This window comes from Typopeltis vanoorti, chromosome 4 (assembly GCF_054136105.1).
Source record: "Typopeltis vanoorti isolate ZY-2024b chromosome 4, IOZ_Tvanoo_1.0, whole genome shotgun sequence".
NCBI classification, from domain to species: domain Eukaryota; kingdom Metazoa; phylum Arthropoda; class Arachnida; order Uropygi; family Thelyphonidae; genus Typopeltis; species Typopeltis vanoorti.
Window position 1 is genome coordinate 97709418 of NC_143552.1, and position 21238 is coordinate 97730655.

At 33.7% G+C, this 21238-nt stretch overlaps 1 protein-coding gene across 3 annotated transcripts in view; it reads right to left on the reverse strand.

The window, feature by feature from the left end:
* Window positions 1-21238, reverse strand: part of LOC150107532 (1-acyl-sn-glycerol-3-phosphate acyltransferase epsilon-like) — a 104227-nt gene that overhangs the window by 11684 nt on the left and 71305 nt on the right. For all 3 annotated transcript variants that reach the window (XM_090391933.1, XM_090391932.1, XM_090391931.1), the window contains exons 7-8: window positions 17859-18020; window positions 6123-6246 (exon numbers count right to left, since the gene is read on the reverse strand). In XM_090391933.1, the coding sequence (XP_090248059.1) occupies window positions 6123-6246; window positions 17859-18020 (286 nt within the window). The remainder of the gene's footprint in view (window positions 1-6122; window positions 6247-17858; window positions 18021-21238) is intronic.

Sequence of the window (21238 nt, forward strand, 5' to 3'; positions counted from 1 at the left end):
ATTTATGAAACCTACATCAAAAGACCTTCAGCCCAATCGCCCAAGAATACCAACATTGCCCGCTAGAGGGCACCATCAGGACTTTAGGAGAAATAATAGCTTCAGACCTCTTTCTCATTTACTGTTTTGTTGTGCCTACATGCACGTGTCTTGTTCTTAAGTTGTTGAAAATGGTAACGTGACGTTGCCGAAATACTGAAATATATTAAAATTTATTTTAATGTATATCCTAGTACGTTGTAATTTCCTTAAATTATATAGTGAAAATGGTATGTTAAGAATCAGCTGAATAAATTTATATGGAATAAGAAAGAAATTAGCCAAAACACTAAATTAGCTATATACAAGACTGTGTTCAAACTAATTGTAACTTATGAATCTGAGAAATAGAACACTTGATCAAAGATTGGAGACCTCTGATATAAGAGTTCGGAGAAAGAATGCTATCAGATGGCATCAATAGTAATATCACATTAAAAATGAGGATATTAGCAAAGAACATGCCACTGTTAGCATTCAGGAATGTGTTAGTAGAGCTAATCTCAGGTGGTATGGTCACAGCTGGCCTGGTTGGCCGAGTGGTTAGCTTATCTGCTCTCCAGCCAAAAGGCTGCAGGTTCGAATCCCGCTGTAGGCATGGATGTTTGGGATTAACTGTGAAAATACTAGTGGTGGTGGTGGTTTGCAATAGATGGCATTGGTGTAGTTGCAGTTCATTGTAGTTGGTGAATTGAGTGGTGGAAACAGAGCTGTAGAGTAGGTGCCTTCCCTCGATGAGTCTTCGGACTCCCTGGAGGTGTCACATAATAATAATTAAATATAATGAGAGAAGAAAGATTAGCAAAACAAGTTTTCTTTGCCAGGTTGGAAGAAAAAAAAAAAGACCTAAGATGTAGATGGATTAATATAGTAAAAAGCGCCTTAAAAGACAGAAATATAAGATTTGATAATATTGGAATCATTACAGATTAATTTGGAGGAAAACTGCTGATCAGAAAGTAATGGTGTAACTTTTTCATGTAGTAATATTCATAAGTATCCTGTACACCACTCTCCCTCAGGGTACATATTAGGAATGCTATCAGATGATGATATTTTAAAAAGCAAATGTTATGTATGCTATGCGCAAACCATGAAGGCACACAAATAATGAAATGTGTAGTTTCTTACCCTTTTCATGAATTGTACATTGTTTTATAACTACTCATCATTGCCATTTTCCTGATCAAAATTGCCCATCGTCATACAACACATCGCTGCTATTTTCTGGTTAGAATAAGATCAACTTTCCTTGCAACACATAACAATATTGTTACCAAGTTCTTGCTGTGACATAAGTATTAGCTCGGTGTTATCAAAGGAAGTCTTCTTATTGTATCATTCATTTTGTTTGTGCTTCTGATGGTTAGATGTAGATCTTGTTTGTTATTTCCAAATGAAGACGTGTAAACTCCAAATAATTAATATTTTAGAATGTCTTTTAGATTACATAGGTTAATTACACATAACGATATCAGCAAAACGATCTTAGTAGTGTTGATGGTAAATGTGCAGTTCTATAAACTCACAGGTTCGCACCCCAAGGTAGATAACTATTAACTTTTCTTTATTATATTTATTCGTATAATAATCATTTATTTTGAAGTATTCATTATATATTGTTTTTGATTTTATCTTCAAATGTCGTGTGGGAGGGATTTACCTCAAAAACTATTCCCTTGCTCCCAAAAAATATTGGAATAACTATATTTCTGCTACTATACAATTCATGAAATGAGCGGAAATCATAAATGTCCAACTTTTTGTACAAAATATACAAAAAGTTGCACATTTCATGAATTGTGTAATTACGTGATCTGCGAGTAACATATATAACCTGAAATAAGGAAAACATTTTTTGATATACTTTCTGCGATGAAGATTAGTTTAACACAAAAATTCTACAAAAAAAACATGAAATTAGCATGTCACATATATTGTGGTTTGTGTAAAAATGTGACAGCCTATCCACCTTAAGCAGAAAAGGAATGTTACAAGATCAAGAAAGTTACCACTACATGCACAACACATGCAAATTAACCAATACGAACATGTTCATCTGATAACTCAAAACTATAAAAAATAAATAAAAGCTACATGAATCGACGTTATGGATTGTTTAAATATGCACATTAATATAAATGATGTTCATATACATGTAAAATTAAAGTTCAATTTCAAATTAATCTAGGTAGAATTTCTCTTATTCCAAGTTAATTTACCATGTACAAATTATAAATCAAGGATGTTAGCTATGCAGTCAGAAATAAATAGAAAGCTATTCTAAAGGAGGGAAAATGAACAAAGAGGAAGACTTGACTTTGCAGTTGAACTGTGAAAGAGTGATGACTAGCTGCTGCATCTGAAACAGATTTAGAGAACATTAACAGAATATTATGCCAATTCTGATAAACAGTGATCAGGAAATGTGATGGATTGTAGTCTAGTAGAAGGACTACAATTTGATGTGAAAAGAATTTTAATACTCTACCTTAAAAGAACCTCGGATTTTCAGAAACTCAATCTATATGCTTCCTTCAACCCAGCTAGGAAACTGTCCTCCTTCCTATCATCAACAAAGGATCCATTACCACTTCTTTCCTTACTAGGTGTCTATCGAGTACCCTGCTCATGTCATCTTTCCTATTTTGGATAGACTGGCCATTCTGTCTTGATTAGAATTGAAGACTATATTACAATTTTGCAATCTGATAAGTCTGGCCTTGCTTCTTCTGCTGCTAGATAGAGTTCTTTGGAACCAGACAAAGCTTCTTCACTCCAACAAGTTCACATTCGATCATCTTTTCCTTGAAACATGCTAAGCTGAGAAATCGTCCGAACCTTAACTGATCAGACTGTATGCCAATATCGAAGTTTTGAGTTAATAGTGATAATAATTAATAGTGATCACTGTTAATTGTTCATGTTTTTTTAATTAATAATTACTTTTAATTTTTTTTTTTGTTTAATCTACACAATTTATTACAATTCAATTGCATAGATTAAACAAAAAAATTCCTTTGAATAGCGTAACATCATATACTTCAGCTGTGACCAAGACATGAGTTAATATATGGATGATTTATGACTCATTATTTTGATTCATCTTTTGAATGTACTTAACAGTCTCTCTCCCTGACAATGTCCATGTAACGTTGGATGAAATAAATTCTACATAATCCTTGTTACATGTGTAAGCCATGAAACTTACTTTAATATGTTTGAAATGTGGAAAATTATTAGTTGGACATATACCAACTTTTTAAGTAACAAAGCAATTTGGAGAAGAAAGGTTTTATTCAACCTTATACAATTTTCGCTCTATTATTCAATACTAATAAAAAACATAAAACCTTCAATAACTAAATTTAAAAGTTCTTACAAATATTGTGATTATATTTTCCTTCAAGAATATTAACTTATATTTTATGGCCAGTATTCTTTCTAAGATAAATTTTAATAGGTAATTTTATACATTCAATTTATTTGCCTTGCGAGATGATTATACAGGAGCAATTCCCTTTTCACTAGACTTTATATATCATTCAATCATTCTTCAAGTAATACTTTTTTCTAACAATGGAGGGAAAAGACAACTGATTACACACACACATATATATGTTTAAGGGGTGCTTAAGGGTCAAAGATGTATAACTGAGAGGAGACTTCCACGTAGTCTTTAAAGGAAGGCGGAGAACCAACCAGGGCTTCTGACCTAATGTCCAATACTCACCTTCTCGTGGTGCACCCTGCTGGGTATCTACCTGGATACTGAACGAACGAGGATGGGCTGGCAATTTGCGATTTAGCCGAAAAAATTGTATTCCTTTTGGCTAAAACCAATATACAAAATGATGGTACAACATGACAAAATTATATGCCAGCTGGGGCATCGCCCAGCTGGCATGTTGTTTTCGCCAGGGAACCAGGGTGAATGGCAAAAAGTCAGCTACTGGAAAAAATCTGAAAACACACCCCAATTCAACATCACCAGAGTTAAAGCTCAGTACTATCAACATAAGAAGCCTGAATGGCAAAGAAATGGAGCTAGCTGAGGAATTAGATAAGTACCAGATCGACAAAATAGGGTTGACAGAAACAAAAAAGACAAAAACTGGCGAGATCTTTCCGAGCAATAAATACAAGATGTTATATTCAGGCAATAACAATCAAGGAAAAGAAGGAGTAGCCATTGTATTCAACACTAAATACGAGGCTAATCTTGAATGGTAGGTAGTCTCAAATAGAGTGATGTGGGCAAATAAAGGTGGTAAGATTTCTGGAGGTTGTTGAAGAAGCTTAGAAATGGAGGAAAGAGTGCTGTAAAAGGAGCTAGAGATGATAAAGGTGATATGAAAACGAGAGAAAAAGATATCCTTGAAGTATGAAGTAATTACTTCGAAAAATTGTTAAATGAAACAAGCAGTGACAGCACAGTGTTAAAAAACACTCAAGAGACAAACAATCAGGAATACATATCCATACTTGAATTAGAAAAAGCCATCAAAGGCTTGAAATGGAAAGGCAGTAGGAGTAGATGATATTCGACCAGAAATGCTGAAGTATAGTGGAATAAAAGTCTTACAGTGGTTGCTCTGCATAGTTCAGAAGGCCTGGACAGAGGGACAAATTCCTGATGATTGGAGTATAGCTCCAATAATACCCATATATATAAAAAGGGAAATAAAACTGAATGTGATAATCACAGAGGTATATCCCTACTGAGTGTTCCAAACAAAATTTATGCCAGTAAACTTGAGAAAAATTGTGGAAGAAAAGCTTGGTGAAGAACAAGCTGGATTCAGGCCAAATAGAGGCTTTCAGGATGAGATCTTCACGTTATGACAAATAGTTCAGAAAGCATGGGAATATAACAAAGATCTATATTTAAGTTTTGTTGATCTGGAAAGGCATATGACAAGGTGCCAAGAGAGAAGCTATTCAATATGCTACCATTATATGGTGTCAATGGGGCATTATATCAAGCAATACTTAGTCATTATTTGAGTTGCAAGTCAGCAGTTAGAATTGAAGGAAGTACACGAAGATGATTTAATGTTAAATCTGGTGTGAGACAAGGATGTACATTATCCCCTCTGTTATTCATTATCTATATGGATTACGTTATGAAGGAAAATAGTATTAAACATGATATCAGAATTGGAGATGTTAATGTCAGCTCTTTGCTTTATGTGCACGATGTTATACTTCTAAATAAATCCACTACAAGTTTGCAAGATTCCTGACTAAATTGAATAACTGCTGTAATAGATATGGTATGAAGGTCAGCAATAAAATGACAAAGACAATGAAAATAGGTAGAATCGTTGAAAATGTCAACTTTTTTTTACTGAAGATGGTAAATTAAATATGGAAACAAAGCTGGTATGGTAGGAAGTCAATTGAATAAATTCATATGGAATAAGAGAGAAATTAGCCTGAACACTAAATTAGCTGTATACATGAGTGTTCAAACCAGTTTTAACTTATGGATCTGAGAGCTGGGTCAGAAGCAAAACACTTGACCAAAGACTAGAGACCACAGATATGAGAGTCCCGAGAAAGATTAGAGGCGTGAACAGATGGCATCAATGGCAATAGCATATTAAAAATGAGGATATTAGGAAAGAACTTGACATTGTCAGCATCCAAGAATGCGTTAGCAGAGCTAATCTCAGGTGGTATGGTCACTTAAACAGAATGGGCGAGGAAAGGTTAGCAAAACAATGTTCTCTGCTAGGTTGGCAGGAAAACGACCCAGAGGAAGACCAAGATATAGGTGGATTGATATGGTACAAAGTGCCTTAGATGATAGAAATATAAGATCTGATAATGTTGGAGTCTTGACAAGTAGCAGACTGATTTGGTGGAAAATTGTAGATAGGAAGTTAGTAATGAAATAAATTTTTCATGTAGTACTATCATATCCTGTACACCCCTTGAGGATACATGTCAGGAATTTGATGATGATATATATATATATATATATATATCTTCTGACTTAATAAATTATATAATGAATAAACAAATTTAATAATGCAACTTTTAAGTTCAAAGATTTGAGGTTTAGATGATGTCCATACCTATCTTTATTGCGAAAAACAGAATGTAACCACATCTTCAATTCTATTTCATCTTCTGGAATAGAGTTTATGTCTATTCGGTTTACATGTATGTGTACCTGTTTACAACATCCAGTTACAAACTCTATAAAACACAGAAAAGAAAAATGTAATTGTTCAAAGGTGAATGCTAATAATTTTTCCTAATTTAAATGAGGATTAACCACAACCTACACTACAGTCAACTCTCATTATAGCAAACTCATAGAGACCAAAGGAATAGTTTATTATAGAAAACGGTTTGGTATAGTGAATTTCCTTAGTATATCTTTAACACATGGGAATCTGGCTTAAACATTTTTTTTTTTTTAAAATCAAAAAATTCTCTCACTATTATATTGAGTGTACTAGTTTGTTATAGTGAGAGCTGAATATATTTCTAGAAGAGAAGCTGTTAAACTTCTTATATATATATATATATATATATATAGCCAAATAGCATGTTACATGCATGTGATATTAATTTTCATTCATTAGGTTCATCAAATAATAACTGTTTGAGTTCAAAAATAATCTGGCATATCACAATACAGAACCATGTACTATTCCATACATTACAATAATATCTATTTTTAACAGACTTCTAATAAACTGAAAAATGAATGAAAAGCTTGGTCCAATAAAGTTTACAAAACAGCTGTAAACTATAAAAAGGCTAGAGACACTGGTATTCAATGATGAGTTCAATGGGTATCTAAGAGCACTTATCACCATTATTTTTTTTTAATTCACTAATTTAATTATTAGTAAATAAATACCTTATTTCAGCATTCCTTGTTCGAGTGATTGTTTTACAAGCCTGTTTTGTTATTCAATTTTAAGGAACTTAAAAGAAAAAAAAAAGTAAAGCTAAAAAGAAAAGAAAAAAGGTGATGAAAATAATAAGAAATAAATTAGAAGTGACTGTTATCATGATAAGTTTATTATGAATCCAGACCTCAGTGTTAGGCTGGATTATTACCACACTTTGAGAAACACTCATTGGAATGTATGTCTTACTGGTGGAAAAGTGTGGTCATCTAGATGACAAGGGAAAAAAATGAATTCTTAATTGGAGAGATGAAAATCATATAACTGAATGTGTTACAGCACAGTGTCCTCGCTTGTTAATCTGCAAAAAAAAAAAGTGACAATTCTTTTAGAAAGATGTGTGTTTGAATCCTATCAGATGAAACGAAACAAAAGAATTTTTCAACTGAAGGCTGGTGGAAGTGAAAAATGAACAATAACTAAAATGCAGAGTTTGATGGCCTCAGCTAGTAAGTGCAGGTTACTATTGAGAATTTTTAAAACTTCCTGTTGTTCACAAAACATAGCTAAAAACAATATTGTTACATAGAACATTGTTTCATTATAGCTGTCTGTTTACTGTACACTATATTACTTTATATCTATTTTACACTTTTAATCTTAAATTACTTCCCAATTCATCCATGAAATCTAACTACACCTTACAACCATTTCTACATTTTTTTTTAAAATGATAATCTTACCCATAGATGACAGAAACCTATAACCATTTTAGTATCACAGATAGATTAGCTTTTAAGATAATCTGGAACTTTGTTCTAAAGCCCTAATATGGTATTTTGTTTCCTCCAAAGTATTTATAAAGTTATAAACTGATGAATTAGCCAAGCATCCCAAACTTTTGGACAACTAAATAAAATATGGAAGCCAAGAGACATCAAACAAGTAGCAAAAGTAAGAATCTATGAGACAACAATCCTCCCAATACCTCTCTATGGAGGTGAATGCTGGAATCTCAAGAAAGCTAGAGAAAAAATTATTAACTACTGAAATGGGTTGGCCAAGAAGATTTGAAGTATCTCTGCTGGATAGACTAAAGAAACAAAGACATAAAGAAACGACTAAAACAAGAAATAACAATAATAGACAAAATCCAAGAAAGAAGACTGCGATGGTTTGGTCATGTGACTAGAATGGGAACAGAAAGATTACCAACTTAAGCCCTGTATACAACAATAGAAGGCAAAAGAAGGCCCAGAATTAGATAGATAAACAAAATAAAAGAGGATCTGAAAACCAAATCACAACAAGCAACACCAAACTAGACAGAATTGTTTGGACTCTCCAGGGACAGATGGAAATGGAAAGAGTTCATTCGGCCTCATCATCATCCACATAGATAACTGAAGAGAGAGAAGAAGAATAAGGGGTAATCACTTTAAGTGATGGGACCATCTTTCATATTTGTGCCACAGTAGGATTCTAATCCATAGCCTGTTGGATGTAATGCAGAGACATTATTCACTTGTCCATCCCAGCTAGTTCTGAATTTTAGAACTCATCCCCTAATATGTTATTATATTGCAAGCTTAGTTCAAGACCTCTTGCTTAATGAAGTCCTGAAGTGGCTTGAAAAGTCCCGTGTCTAGTGGATTATCTAACCCTTAGCCCATCCGCCATGGTACTGATATACTATATACAAGTTTAAACTTTTTGTGGATGGGATTCACATAAATGCATTTATCATTCACCTTCACTTTCTCTTTTGTGATCTGCTAATACTATGTTATTCTAGTCTTATGGGTAACTAATGAAGTCCTGCCATCTATAAAATAATTGTTTATGATTACACTGACTGCTCAACAATTATAGTCATGGTGAAAAACTGATTTGCAGGCCAACTGACTATGGTTAAAGTTATAGTGTTTAAGTTAAGGGATATTACATCCCATATAGTTTCTTAGCCGAATATAGTAGAAACTATATAAAGTTCGGCGATTCCAAGCGTAAGCAAATACCTGGATACTGCAGCAACTGACCCTAAAGGTAGTGCAAGCTGAGGCAACTCGTGTCAAAGGTGGAGCAAGATCCGATCACTATTCTTGATATTTACCCATAATGTGAACTTAGCTCCTAGGAGCTGTATTATTGTTCAACATTATGAGAGAAGGTCACTACCCAGACCAGTTTCAACCTTTATTGAGGTCTCATCAGTGAGTTATAGTGTTGTTCTTGAAAGGGCTAGCATGTCAACTTAAAGCCCATCCATTCAAGAACTGGTCAGGTGAAGCTCTGCATTGTCAAGAGATCACTATTTTATAATCAACTTATGTAAGGTTGTCTTTCAAATAGAGTAACGCACTTTATTTATTTATTATTTTTTACGTTATGCATGCCACTGAACTGACTACACTGGACATGAACTTTGCAATGTCAAGAAAAGGACTACTTGTCTTGTTGAAATATCATGCGACAATCACAAACAATAAAAAATAGAAGGGTTGGTGAATGAATGATTTTTTGCAATATCGTGTGTGTGTGCATACAGATAAGGGGGTAAGCTGCATTGCTGGAATTGAATTGTCTTGACAGTCATGTCTTGAGGTTTGATACTCTAAGGCAGCATTACAAGGTGAAACTACTGAATTATCCACAGTCTCAAATATTTCAAGTGCTTCTAGAAATGCTGAACTCATTATTAGGCAGAAAAGTTTAGAAGTTAAAAGTTATGATCTTCAGTGAAGCATCATTGAGATCTTCATCAGTAGAGAAAAGGTCAAAATTGGTCTGAGATAAACAAGCAAATATACTGTACATTATAATATATAAAGGACAAATATAAAGGAATTCAACTGCACTATATACAAGATATTTTACATACAAACTTAGAAAGACAAATAGTTGAGAAATCGTGGGAATATAACAAAGATCTGTTATATTCCCACGTATAACAGATAAAAGTTTCACTTTTATCTGTTATACGTGGGAATCTGTTATATTTCGCTATTTTTATATTAATCTATTTTAATAATAAACTAATTTTATATTAATCTATTATATTTGTTATAACCTTTTGCAGATCTATGAAACTTAAAAGTTTCATAGATCTGCAAAAGGCATATGACAAGGTGCCAAGAAAAAAGTTATTCAAAATGCTGTAGTTATATGGTGTCAATGGGCCATTATATCAAACAATACTTAGTCTTTATTTGAGTTGCAAGTCAGCAGTTAGAATTGAAGTATAGGAAGATGGTTTAATGTTAAATCTGGTGTGAGACAAGGATGTACATTATCCCCTCTGTTATTCATTATCTATATGGATCACATTATGAAGGAAAGTGATATTAAACCTGATATCAAAATAAATAAATCCGCTACAAGTCTGCAAGATTCCCTGACTAAATTGAATAACTGTTGTAACAGATATGGTATGAAGGTCAGCAATAAAAAGACAAAGACAATGAAAATAGGCAAGAATCATTGAAAATATCAACTGCATTGTGAACAATGAACCGGAAGGCGGAAGCGTGGGCGGCCAAAGAAGAGATGGAGGGAGCTGGTAGAAGAGGACTTGAAGATGAAGAAGTTGGATGTGGTGACAGCCCAAGACAGGAAGGCGTGGAGGAGACTCATAATAAACAGTGACCCCACTTAAGTGGGAGAAGCTGCAGAAGAAGAAGAAGATTGTGAACAATGAACCTGTGGAACAAGTAAAACATTTCAGTTACTTAGGTACGATCTTTAGTGAAGATGGTAAATTAAATATGGAAATAGACAACAGAATCAACAAAGCTGGTATGGTAGGAAGTAAATTGAATGAATTCGTATGGAATAAGAGAGAAATTAGTCGGAACACTAAATTAGCTAGACAGTGTTCAAACCAGTTTTAACTTATGGATCTGAGAGCTGGGTCAGAAGTAAAATACTTGACCAAAGACTAGAGACTGCAGATATGAGAGGCTTGAGAAAGATTAGAGGAGTGAACAGATGGCATCAATGGCAATATCATATTAAAAACGAGGATATTAGTAATGAACTTGACATTGTCAGCATCCAGGAATGCGTAAGCAGAGCTAATCACAGGTGGTATGGTCACTTAAACAGAATGGTCGAGGAAAGATTAGCAAAACAAGTGTTCTCTGCCAGGTTGGCAGGAAAACGACCCAGAGGAAGACCAAGATATAGGTGGATTGATACGGTACAAAGTGCCTTAGATGATTGAAATATAAGATCTGATAATATTGGAGTATTGACAAGTAACAGACTGATCTGGAGGAAAATTGTAGATAGGAAGTTAGTAATGATGGAAATTTTTCATGTAGTACTATCATATCCTGTACACTCCTTGGGGGTACATGGCAGGAATTTTATGATGATGATTATTTTCTTGTTCGTAATTGTCTTAAGTCACCTAATAGCTATTATAAGAATCTCACTTGTTTTGGTCCACTTTGCTTCAGTAATAACAATTATGCCCACACATACACATATGTGTGTGTTTTTTTGTCTTTCCTTGACAAAAACAAAGAGAAACAGTTTTATGACAGAATGACACGTAAGCACTAGCATGAGTTTTGATTCCACTGTAATAACAAAGAAATTTAGTTTCAGATAGGGAATTCAATTTGTAGTGCTTGAAATGACAATCTATCCTTATTTGTTTATAATTTATAGATACTCACTAATTCAGGGTAATATGGATGTTTCCTCCTAGTTATATTGTTTCAAATCTTGTCATTCCAGTTAATTAAATATTTTAGCTTATCTTCCACTGTTAATGCCAAGTAATACAGTTTCATATGCACCTAATTAAAGCTATGATATCGCAGTTAATCCTATTGCCATAATCTTAGTCTTCTGCATATGTGTATGTTCAATGGCTGTCTTGCAAGATGCAAAAACTAAAGTTCTGGGAAGAAAAACCCTGCCTCACACAGACTGGTCAATTTACTCAGCAGAAAACCCTTCATAACTGTTCTGGAATCCTAAATGGAATTTGAACCCAGATCTTTCCAAAGGATAGTGCTTTCATTACATTATATAGAATTATGCTAAGACTCATAATATGTATAACAGTATATTTATGAAATTCATCAATTTCTAACAGTATATAATCATGTATCAAATATTCTCATTTCATACTAGTAGAACAATGACAAATGAAATCCATGTTAAAATAGTTTGCTAGTATGTTAAGTTTATCATTTAAGAAATTTTCAAATAACTGTGATTTACTTCAAGTTTTCTGATGATTCAATATCCTATTTCATCCATTCTTCCCAGCTATGAAACAGTTCATGATTTTCATTTCATTTAGTTTGAAATATGCTGAATTTTAAAATGTGAACCCTATTAACCATTTTAATTCATTTGAAGTTTGCAGTACAGTAGATACTCAAGATTTCTCCAGATTTTCTTTTGTCCTCCGAAACATTTAAAATTGTAACACACCTATGTGAGGCGAATGACTGCCAACTCATGAATATATATATATATATATAATGTCATCACTCCAAGGAGATGGAAGCTTAAGGTGGCATTGAATGTATTGTTATGAAATGTCTATATCTGCACAAAAATAGCAAAGCTATTTTTTGTATACTTTTTCAGTTTATTCATAATCATCATCATCAATTTCTTGACATGTATCCTCAAGGGGTGTACAGGATATGATAGTACTACATGAAAAATTTACGTCATTACTAACTTCCTATCTACAATTTTCCTCCAAACCAGTCTGTTACTTGTCAAGACTCCAACATTATCAGATCTTATATTTCTATCATCTACGGCACTTTGTACCGTATCAATCCACCTATATCTTGGTCTTCCTCTGGGTCATTTTCCAGCCAACCTGGCAGAGAACACTTGTTTTGCTAATCTTTCCTCACCCATTCTGTTCAAGAGACCATACAACCTGAGATTAGCTCGGCTAACGCATTCCTGGATGCTGACAATGTCAAGTTCTTATCTAATATCCTCGTTTTTAATATGATATTGCCATTGATGCCATCTGTTCATGCCTCTAATCTTTCTCAGGTGGACCAAAGACTAGAGACTGCAGATACTCTCGTATCTGCAGTCTCTAGTCTTTGGTCAAGTGTTTTACTTCTGATCCAGCTCTAAGATCCATAAGTTAAAACTGGTTTGAACACTGTCTTGTATACAGCTAATTTAGTGTTCCGACTAATTTCTCTCTTATTCCATATGAATTTATTCAATTGACATCCTATTATACCAGCTTTGTTGATTCTGTTGTCCATTTCCATATTTAATTTACCATCTTTACTAAAAAATCGTGCCTAAGTAGCTGAAATGTTCTACTTGTTCCACAGGTTTTTTACTATTATGCTGTCATCACTGCTTGTTTTTCAAAGTAATTACTCCATACTTCAAGGATATCTTTTTCTCCTGTTTTCATGTCACCTTTATCATCTCTAACTCCTTTTACAGCACTCTTTCCTCCATTTCTAAACTTCTTCAACAACCTCCAGAATATCTTACCACCTTCTTGATATTTATTTTCTATGTTCTTGCCAAAGTCCTCCCATGACTTTTGTTTAGCTAGTTTTACACACTGTTTAGCTTTCTTATTGTCTTTGTATTCTCTAAGAGAAAAATCTAACTTATTTGCCAGGATCTTTTGATGTGCTTTCTTCTTTTCCTTCACTGCCTCTTTAACTTCCTGTGTTCACCATGGAGTCCTGATTTTTCTAACCTTGCAGACAAACTCACCACATGCCTCTGTGGCTGAATAAATCAGGGTTTTCTTCAAGGCTTGCCACTGAATCTCCAAGGTTTGGTTCCTGTTCTCAAACTCTTTCATTTGTTCTTCAATAATCTTTGTGTATTTTAGTCTACAGTTCACATCTGAGAGCTGCTCAACTTTTATTCGCTTTAAAACTTTCTTACATGTTATTCTTTTCAAAATGAAATTCAATTTTATCCTGCTCAAGACTAAATAGTGATCGCTTCCAATTTCAAATCCCCTGTACACTCTGGTGTCCTGCACCAGGGAGAAAACATCACTATCAACAATAACATAGTCAATGAGACTTTTCTTATTCCTTGCCTCTTCTCTCCATGTGAATTTGCGCACATTTTTATGTTGGAACATGGTGTTAGTAATAACCAGTCCATGTCCTGAGCAGAAATCCAACAGGTATTTGCCATTATTGTTAGCTTTGCTCTTTTCTCCAAATTTTCCCAAAATATTTTTGTATGTCTGACAATTGTTTCGTACTCTGCTATTTAGATTCCCCAACAAGGACCAACTTTTCCTTTTTCATTGTGTCAGTTGCTTTTTCTAAAGCATCAAAAAATTCCTCCACTTCTACCTTAGTAGAACCTTCTGTGGGACCATAGGCGAAAATAAGTCTCATTGTCCAATTCCCCATTCTGATATTTGCCCACATCACTACTTGAGACCGCCTGCCATTCAAGAAGATTAGCCTCGTATTTTGTGTTGAATACTATGGCTACTCCTTTTCCTTGATTGTCATTTCCTGAGTATAACATTTTGTATTTATTGCTTAAAAAGATCTCATCTGTTTTTGTCTTTTTTTTTTTTGTTTCAGTCACCCCTATTATGTCGATCTGGTACTTATCTAATTCTTCAGCTAGCTCCATTTCTTTGCCATTCAGGCTTCTTATGTTGATAGTATCGATCTTTAACTATGGTGATGTTGAGTTGGGGTGTGCTTTCAGATTTGTTCCAGTAGCTGACTTTTCGCTGTTTGCCCTGGTTCCCTGGGGAAAACAACAAGGGCCTTGTTTAACCAGGCAACACCCCAGCTGGCATGAAATTTTATCATGTTGTACCATCATTTTCTATATTGGTTTAAGCCAATAAGAATACGTTTTTTTTCTCAGGTGGCAATACTGATTTTCGAATCGATTTCTGTGGAAATCTGCGCATTTGTTCCCAGATGGCGTTGCTTTCTGCTGTAGTTTCGTTTCCGCCAACACGGTGGCTTGCACGCTTGCAGCAGTAATGTAGTGATGAGCAATACCGTGATTTTTCAATCACAGTACAAATTGACACGTACGAATTGGAAACATGAAAATTAAAAATAATATAGGAATACATGGAGAACATACTCTAAACAGGAATGGTAAAAAATTGATTGACTTTGTAGTTTATAATAACCTAAAAATAATGAATTCCTTCTATAAACATAAAGACATACATAAATATACTTGGGGCAAGAGGAAGAAAATCAATATTAGATTACTTTATATTAAATGAAAAGACATCAAAATTTTCACTAGATGTTAGAGTTCACAGAGGATACGAAATAAGCAGTGACCACTTCCTTGTGAAAATAAAATTAAGATTACCACCTAAATGGCTACAAGTAACAAGAACAGAAAGAAAAATTGAAACATTTGTTTATAAAACTAGACTATTGAATGACACAAATGTACAATCTATATGAACAAAGAATTAACCAATATCTAGATAAAATAAAACAAAATGAAGAAATAGAATGGCTTAATATAAAAACGATACTAAATGCAGCAGCAAATGAAAGCTTAGGGAAGACCAAAAAATTCAATAAAAGGAAAAAACTGAAGATCTGGGATGATACAATGAAAGAAATAATCAAAAAGAAAAAAGAAACCTATCACAAATGGTTAAGCAGTAAAAGATTAGAAGATGAAATAGAATATAAAAGAATAAGAGCCATAGCTAAAAGAGAAGTCAGAAAAAGACAGAGAATCATGGAACAAATTTGTTTCTAATTTAGAACACGATTTATATAAAATAAGACCCAATGTATATAAAATTTTGAAACACTTAAATGCAGATACAAAAGAAAACATAAAATTAAACACTGAATTGAAATTAGAAGAATTTCTAAGTTACTACACAGAATTGTGGACAGACAAATATTTTAAAAAAGACAACTGGCAAACAATTAATGAAAATGAAAAGGAAATAACTAAAGAAGAATTAGAAATCAGCCTGAAAGAAACAAGAAATGGAAAATCACCTGGAGAAAATAAACTAGGTTCAGAACTATATAAATATGCAGGAACAAGATTCAAAGAGAGACTCTTATTATTTTTAAATAAAATTTATTCAACTGGTATCCCCCCAATAGAATGGAAAAAAGCAATTGTGATTCCTATCTTTAAAAAAGGTAAAAGAGATGAACCTAAAAACTATAGAGGTACCAGTATACTAAATTCCTGTTACAAAATATATAGCAGAATCTAAAATAGCAAACTAATGAAATATTCCGAAAACTTTATTTCAGAAGTACAGAATGGATTTAGAAGAGGACGATCATGTATAGACCCAGCCTTTTGCCTAAAATTAATAATAGAGAAAAGAAGAGAATACAATTTAGAAACACATATTGCATTTATTGACTTTGAAAAAGCATTTGACAAAGTTAAAAGAAACATATTATTTAACATATTAAAAGAAAGAGAAATACCAAATAATATCCTAAAAGCTATCAAAGTATTATGAAAATAATTAAATACAAATAAGATTAAATCACGAGCTATCATATACGAGAGAGATAAACCAAAGGGTCCAACAGGGATGTCCCCTCTCAGCAACTCTTTTTAATATCTACTTAAATGAAATAATAATAAAATGGAATAAAAATTTACATCAAGGAATTAAACTTTCTCCTACAGTAAACTTAAACACTCCCCTCTTTGCTGACGACCAAATAATAATTACAAATTCTGAAGATACACTACAGAAAGCTAATTTAGATCTAAATGAGATATCCAAAGATTATGGTATGATAATATCAACAGAAAAATCAAACTATGGCCTTTAAAGGACAAGATCCAGCAAGAACTAAAATAGTAATAGATAACAAGATCTTAGAACAGGTGAATTCATTTAATTACCTAGGATGCACGATCACATATGAAAATGAAAAAGATATAAACGTAAAAATTGCAAAATATTTAAAAATAACAGGTGTAATTAACTCTATATTTAAACCAAACCTAGTTCAAAAACAAACCAGACTAAAAGTATACAATACATTAGCCCTACCAGTCTTAATGTATGGAAGCGAAATCTGGACAATAAAACAAAAAGACAAACAAAGATTAACAACAGCAGAAATGAAGTTTATGAGAAAAACTGAAGTATACCCTATTTGATCACAAAAGAAATGAAGAAATTATGAAAGAATTAAACGAAGAACCTGTAATAGAAAAAATTAAAAAATATAAACATAAATGGATGGAATAAGTTCAAAGAATGAAAACAGAAAGATTACCAAAACAAGCCTTAAAGTACAAGCCGTTAGGAAAAAGAAAACCAGGATGTCCTCTTAAACGATTCAATGATGACTTCTAATGGAACAGGCCATGCTAGACCTAAATCCTTGATACGCATCATGATGATGATGAGTACGAATTAACATTGCAAAATTTCTGTTACGTAATTTAGCATGTGAAAGTTGCTTTCAAGTTGCGCTGATGGAGTATCCATGTTAGTAACATGGAGAAAAAAGACAGAAAATGTATTTCGGTAGAAGAAAAGATGGCAATTCTGCAACTTGTAGATTGGCATGCTGGAACACGTGCATTTAGCAAAAGATCTTGGACTCTCCGTGTCTACTTTGAACATGATAGTAAAAAACAGGTCAAGTATTGATTCAATGCAAAGCAATCTGGCGCTATGTCAAAAAAAAAAAAAAACGAAAAGCAAAAACAATCAACAATTAAAACTTTTTTTAAATAGACAAATGCAAGTAATTGTAAATTCATTTATTTTCAGTTATTAAATTTTGTAATCTAGTATGTAGACTCACATACTAGAAGTAAATCATTTTAGATTTTTTTTAATGTTTTTTTTTACATTTCCCTATTTACACTTTTTTCCATCAGTCCCCTGAAAAGTGTAAAAAAGGGATTTTACTGTATGTATATATATATATTACTTAGTTATGATTGTAATTTGCTTACCAAACATGGAAGGGGCTCTTCTTCGTTCAGCATTTTCTCCTTTAGTATTTGTGTATATGACTGTCACATCGTACATGGCATCCAAATTCTGCCGAAGTTTTTGTAAAGAAATATGAAGACCACGGTGCTTAGGGGTTAAAAGGTGTTGATATGGCTGAATATCTAAGATTGCCAAACATACCAAACACAATTAATCAAAATGAAATGAATAAAAAGTTCAAAAAAAGTATTAAAAAAAACCAAGGATAAAACACTTAACATTAAAAACATGGGTTATTATCAGTGGCAGTTCGTCCTTAAGGGCTGCAGTCCCTCCAGTATAAAATGAAAGTTTCTATTTTATTATTGCCATTCTTAAATTTTTATATATTTATCTAAAAACTGTTATTTTCTTGTTTGTAATACAATACCGCTCAATAGTATTTTATATAATTCATTTTGTAGCAATAGTCAATGTGCTGTGAGGGCTACGGCTAGTATACTCAATGTTGGAGCTGCATTTAATGCAGACTGCACCAAACCTGGGGTGCTTAAGGGTCAAAGCTGTATAACTGAGAGGAGACCTCCACATAGCCTTTAAAGGAATGCGGAGAACCGACCAGGGCTTCCGACCTAATGTCCAATCCTCACCTTCTCGTGGTGCACCCTGTTGGGTATCTGCTTTGATACTGAACGAACGAGGATGGCTGGCAATTTGGGTTTAGCCGAACAAATTGTATTCTTATTGGTTAAACCAAAATAAAAAAAACTATGGTACAAAATGACAAAATTTCATGCCGGCTGGGGCGTCGCATGGTTAAACAAGGCCCCCGTTGTTTTTGCCAGGGAACCAGGGCCAACAGCGAAAAGTCAGCTACTGGAACAAATCTGAAAACAAACCCCTACTCAACATCACCAGAGTTAAAGATCGGTACTATCAACGTAAGAAGCCTGAATGGCAAAGAAATGGAGCTAGCTGAGGAATTAGATAAGTACCAGATCGACATAATAGGGGTGATTGAAACAAAAAAGACCAAAACTGGTGAGATCTTTCTGAGCAATAAATACAAAATGTTATATTCAGGCAATGACAATCAAGTAAAAGAAGGAGTAGCCATAGTATTCAACACAAAATACGAGGCTAATCTTCTTGAATGGCAGTCAGTCTCAAGTAGAGTAATGTGGGCAAATATGAGAATGGGGAAATGGACAATGAGACTTATTTGTGCCTATGGTCCCACAGAAGGTTCTACTAAGGTAGAAGTGGAAGACTTTTTTGACGTTTTAGAAAAAGCAACTGACACAATGAAAAAGGAAAAGTTGGTCCTTGTTGGGGATCTAAATAGCAGAGTATGAAATGATTGTGAGACATACAAAAATATTTTGGAAAAATTTGGAGAAAAGAGCAAAGCTAATAATAATGGCAAATATCTGTTGGATTTCTGCACAGGACATGGACTGGTTATTACTAACACCATGTTCCAACATAAAAATGTGCACAAATTCACATGGAGAGAAGAGGCTAGGAATAAGAAAAGTCTCATTGACTATGTTATTGTTGATAGTGATGTTTTCTCCCTGGTGCAGGACACCAGAGTGTACAGAGGATTTGAAATTGGAAGTGATCACTATTTAGTCTTGAGCAGGATAAAATTGAATTTCATATTGAAAAGAATAACATGTAAGAAAGTTTTAAAGCGAATAAAAGTTGATGTGAACTGTAGACTAAAATACAGAAAGATTGTTGAAAAGAAAATGAAAGAGTTTGAGAACAGGAATCAAACCTTGGAGATTCAGTGGCAAACTCTGAAGAAAACATTGATTGATTCTGCCAGAGAGGCATGTGGTGAGCTTGTGTGCAGGGATAAAAAAATCAGAACTCCCTGGTGGACACAAGAAGTTAAAGAGGCAGTGAAGGAAAAGAAGAAAGCATATCAAAAGGTCCTGGCAAATAAGTCAGCTTTTACTCTTACAGAATACAGAGACAAATGTAAGAAAGCTAAACAGTGTGTAAAACTAGCTAAACAAAAGTCATGGGAGGACTTGGGCAAGAATATAGAAAATAAATATCAAGAAGGTGGCAAAATATTCTGGAGGTTGTTGAAGAAGCTTAGGAATGGAGGAAAGAGTGCTGTAAAAGGAGTTAGAGATGATAAAGGTGACATGAAAACAGGAGAAAAAGAAATCCTTGAAGTATGGAGTAATTACTTTGAAAAACTGCTAAATGAAACAAGCAGTGATGACAGCACTGTGATAAAAAACACTGACCAGGCATGCAGTCAGGAATACATATCCATACTTGAAGTAGAAAAAGCCATCAAAGGCTTGAAATGTGGAAAGGCAGCAGGAGTAGATGATATTCGACCAGAAATGCTGAAGTATGGTGGTATAAAAGTCTTACAGTGACTGTACTGCATAGTTCAGAAAGCCTGGACAGAGGGACGAATTCCCGATGATTGGAGTAGAGCTCTCATAGTACCCATATATAAAAAGGGAAATAAAACTGAATGTGAGAATTACAGAGGTATTTCCCTTCTGAGTGTTCCTGGCAAAATCTATGCAAGTATACTTGAGAAACGGTTGAGAAGAATTGTGGAATAAAAGCTTGGTGAAGAACAAGCTGGATTCAGGCCAAATAGAGGCTGTCAGGATCAGATCTTCACTTTATGACAAATAGTCGAGAAAGCATGGGAATACAACAAAGATCTGTATTTAAGTTTTGTCGATTTGGAAAAGGCATATGACAAGGTGCCAAGAGAGAAGCTATTCAATACGCTGCAGTTATATGGTGTCAATGGGGCATTATATCAAGCAATACTTAGTCTTTATTTGAGTTGTGAGTCAGCAGTTAGAATTGAAGGAAGTACAGGAAGATGGTTTAATGTTAAATCTGGTGTGAGACAAGGATGTACATTATCCCCTCTGTAATTCATTATCTATATGGATCACATTATGAAGGAAAGTGTTATTAAACATGATATCAAAATTGGAGATGTTAATATCAGCTCTTTGCTTTATGTGGGCGATGTTATAAATACTTCTAAATAAATCTGCTACAAGTCTGCAAGATTCTCTGACTAAATTGAGTAACTGTTGTAATAGATATGGTATGAAGGTCAGCAATAAAAAGACAAAGACAATGAAAATAGGCAGAATCATTGAAAATGTCAACTGTGTTGTGAATGGAGAACCTGTGGAACAAGTAAAACATTTCAGCTACTTAGGTACGATTTTTACTGAAGATGGTAAATTAAATATAGAAATAGACAATAGAATCAGCAAAGCTGATATGGTGGGAAGTCAATTGAATAAATTCATATGGAATAAGAGAGAAATTAGTCGGAACACTAAATTAGTTGTATACAAGACAGTGTTCAAACCAGTTTTAACTTATGGATCTG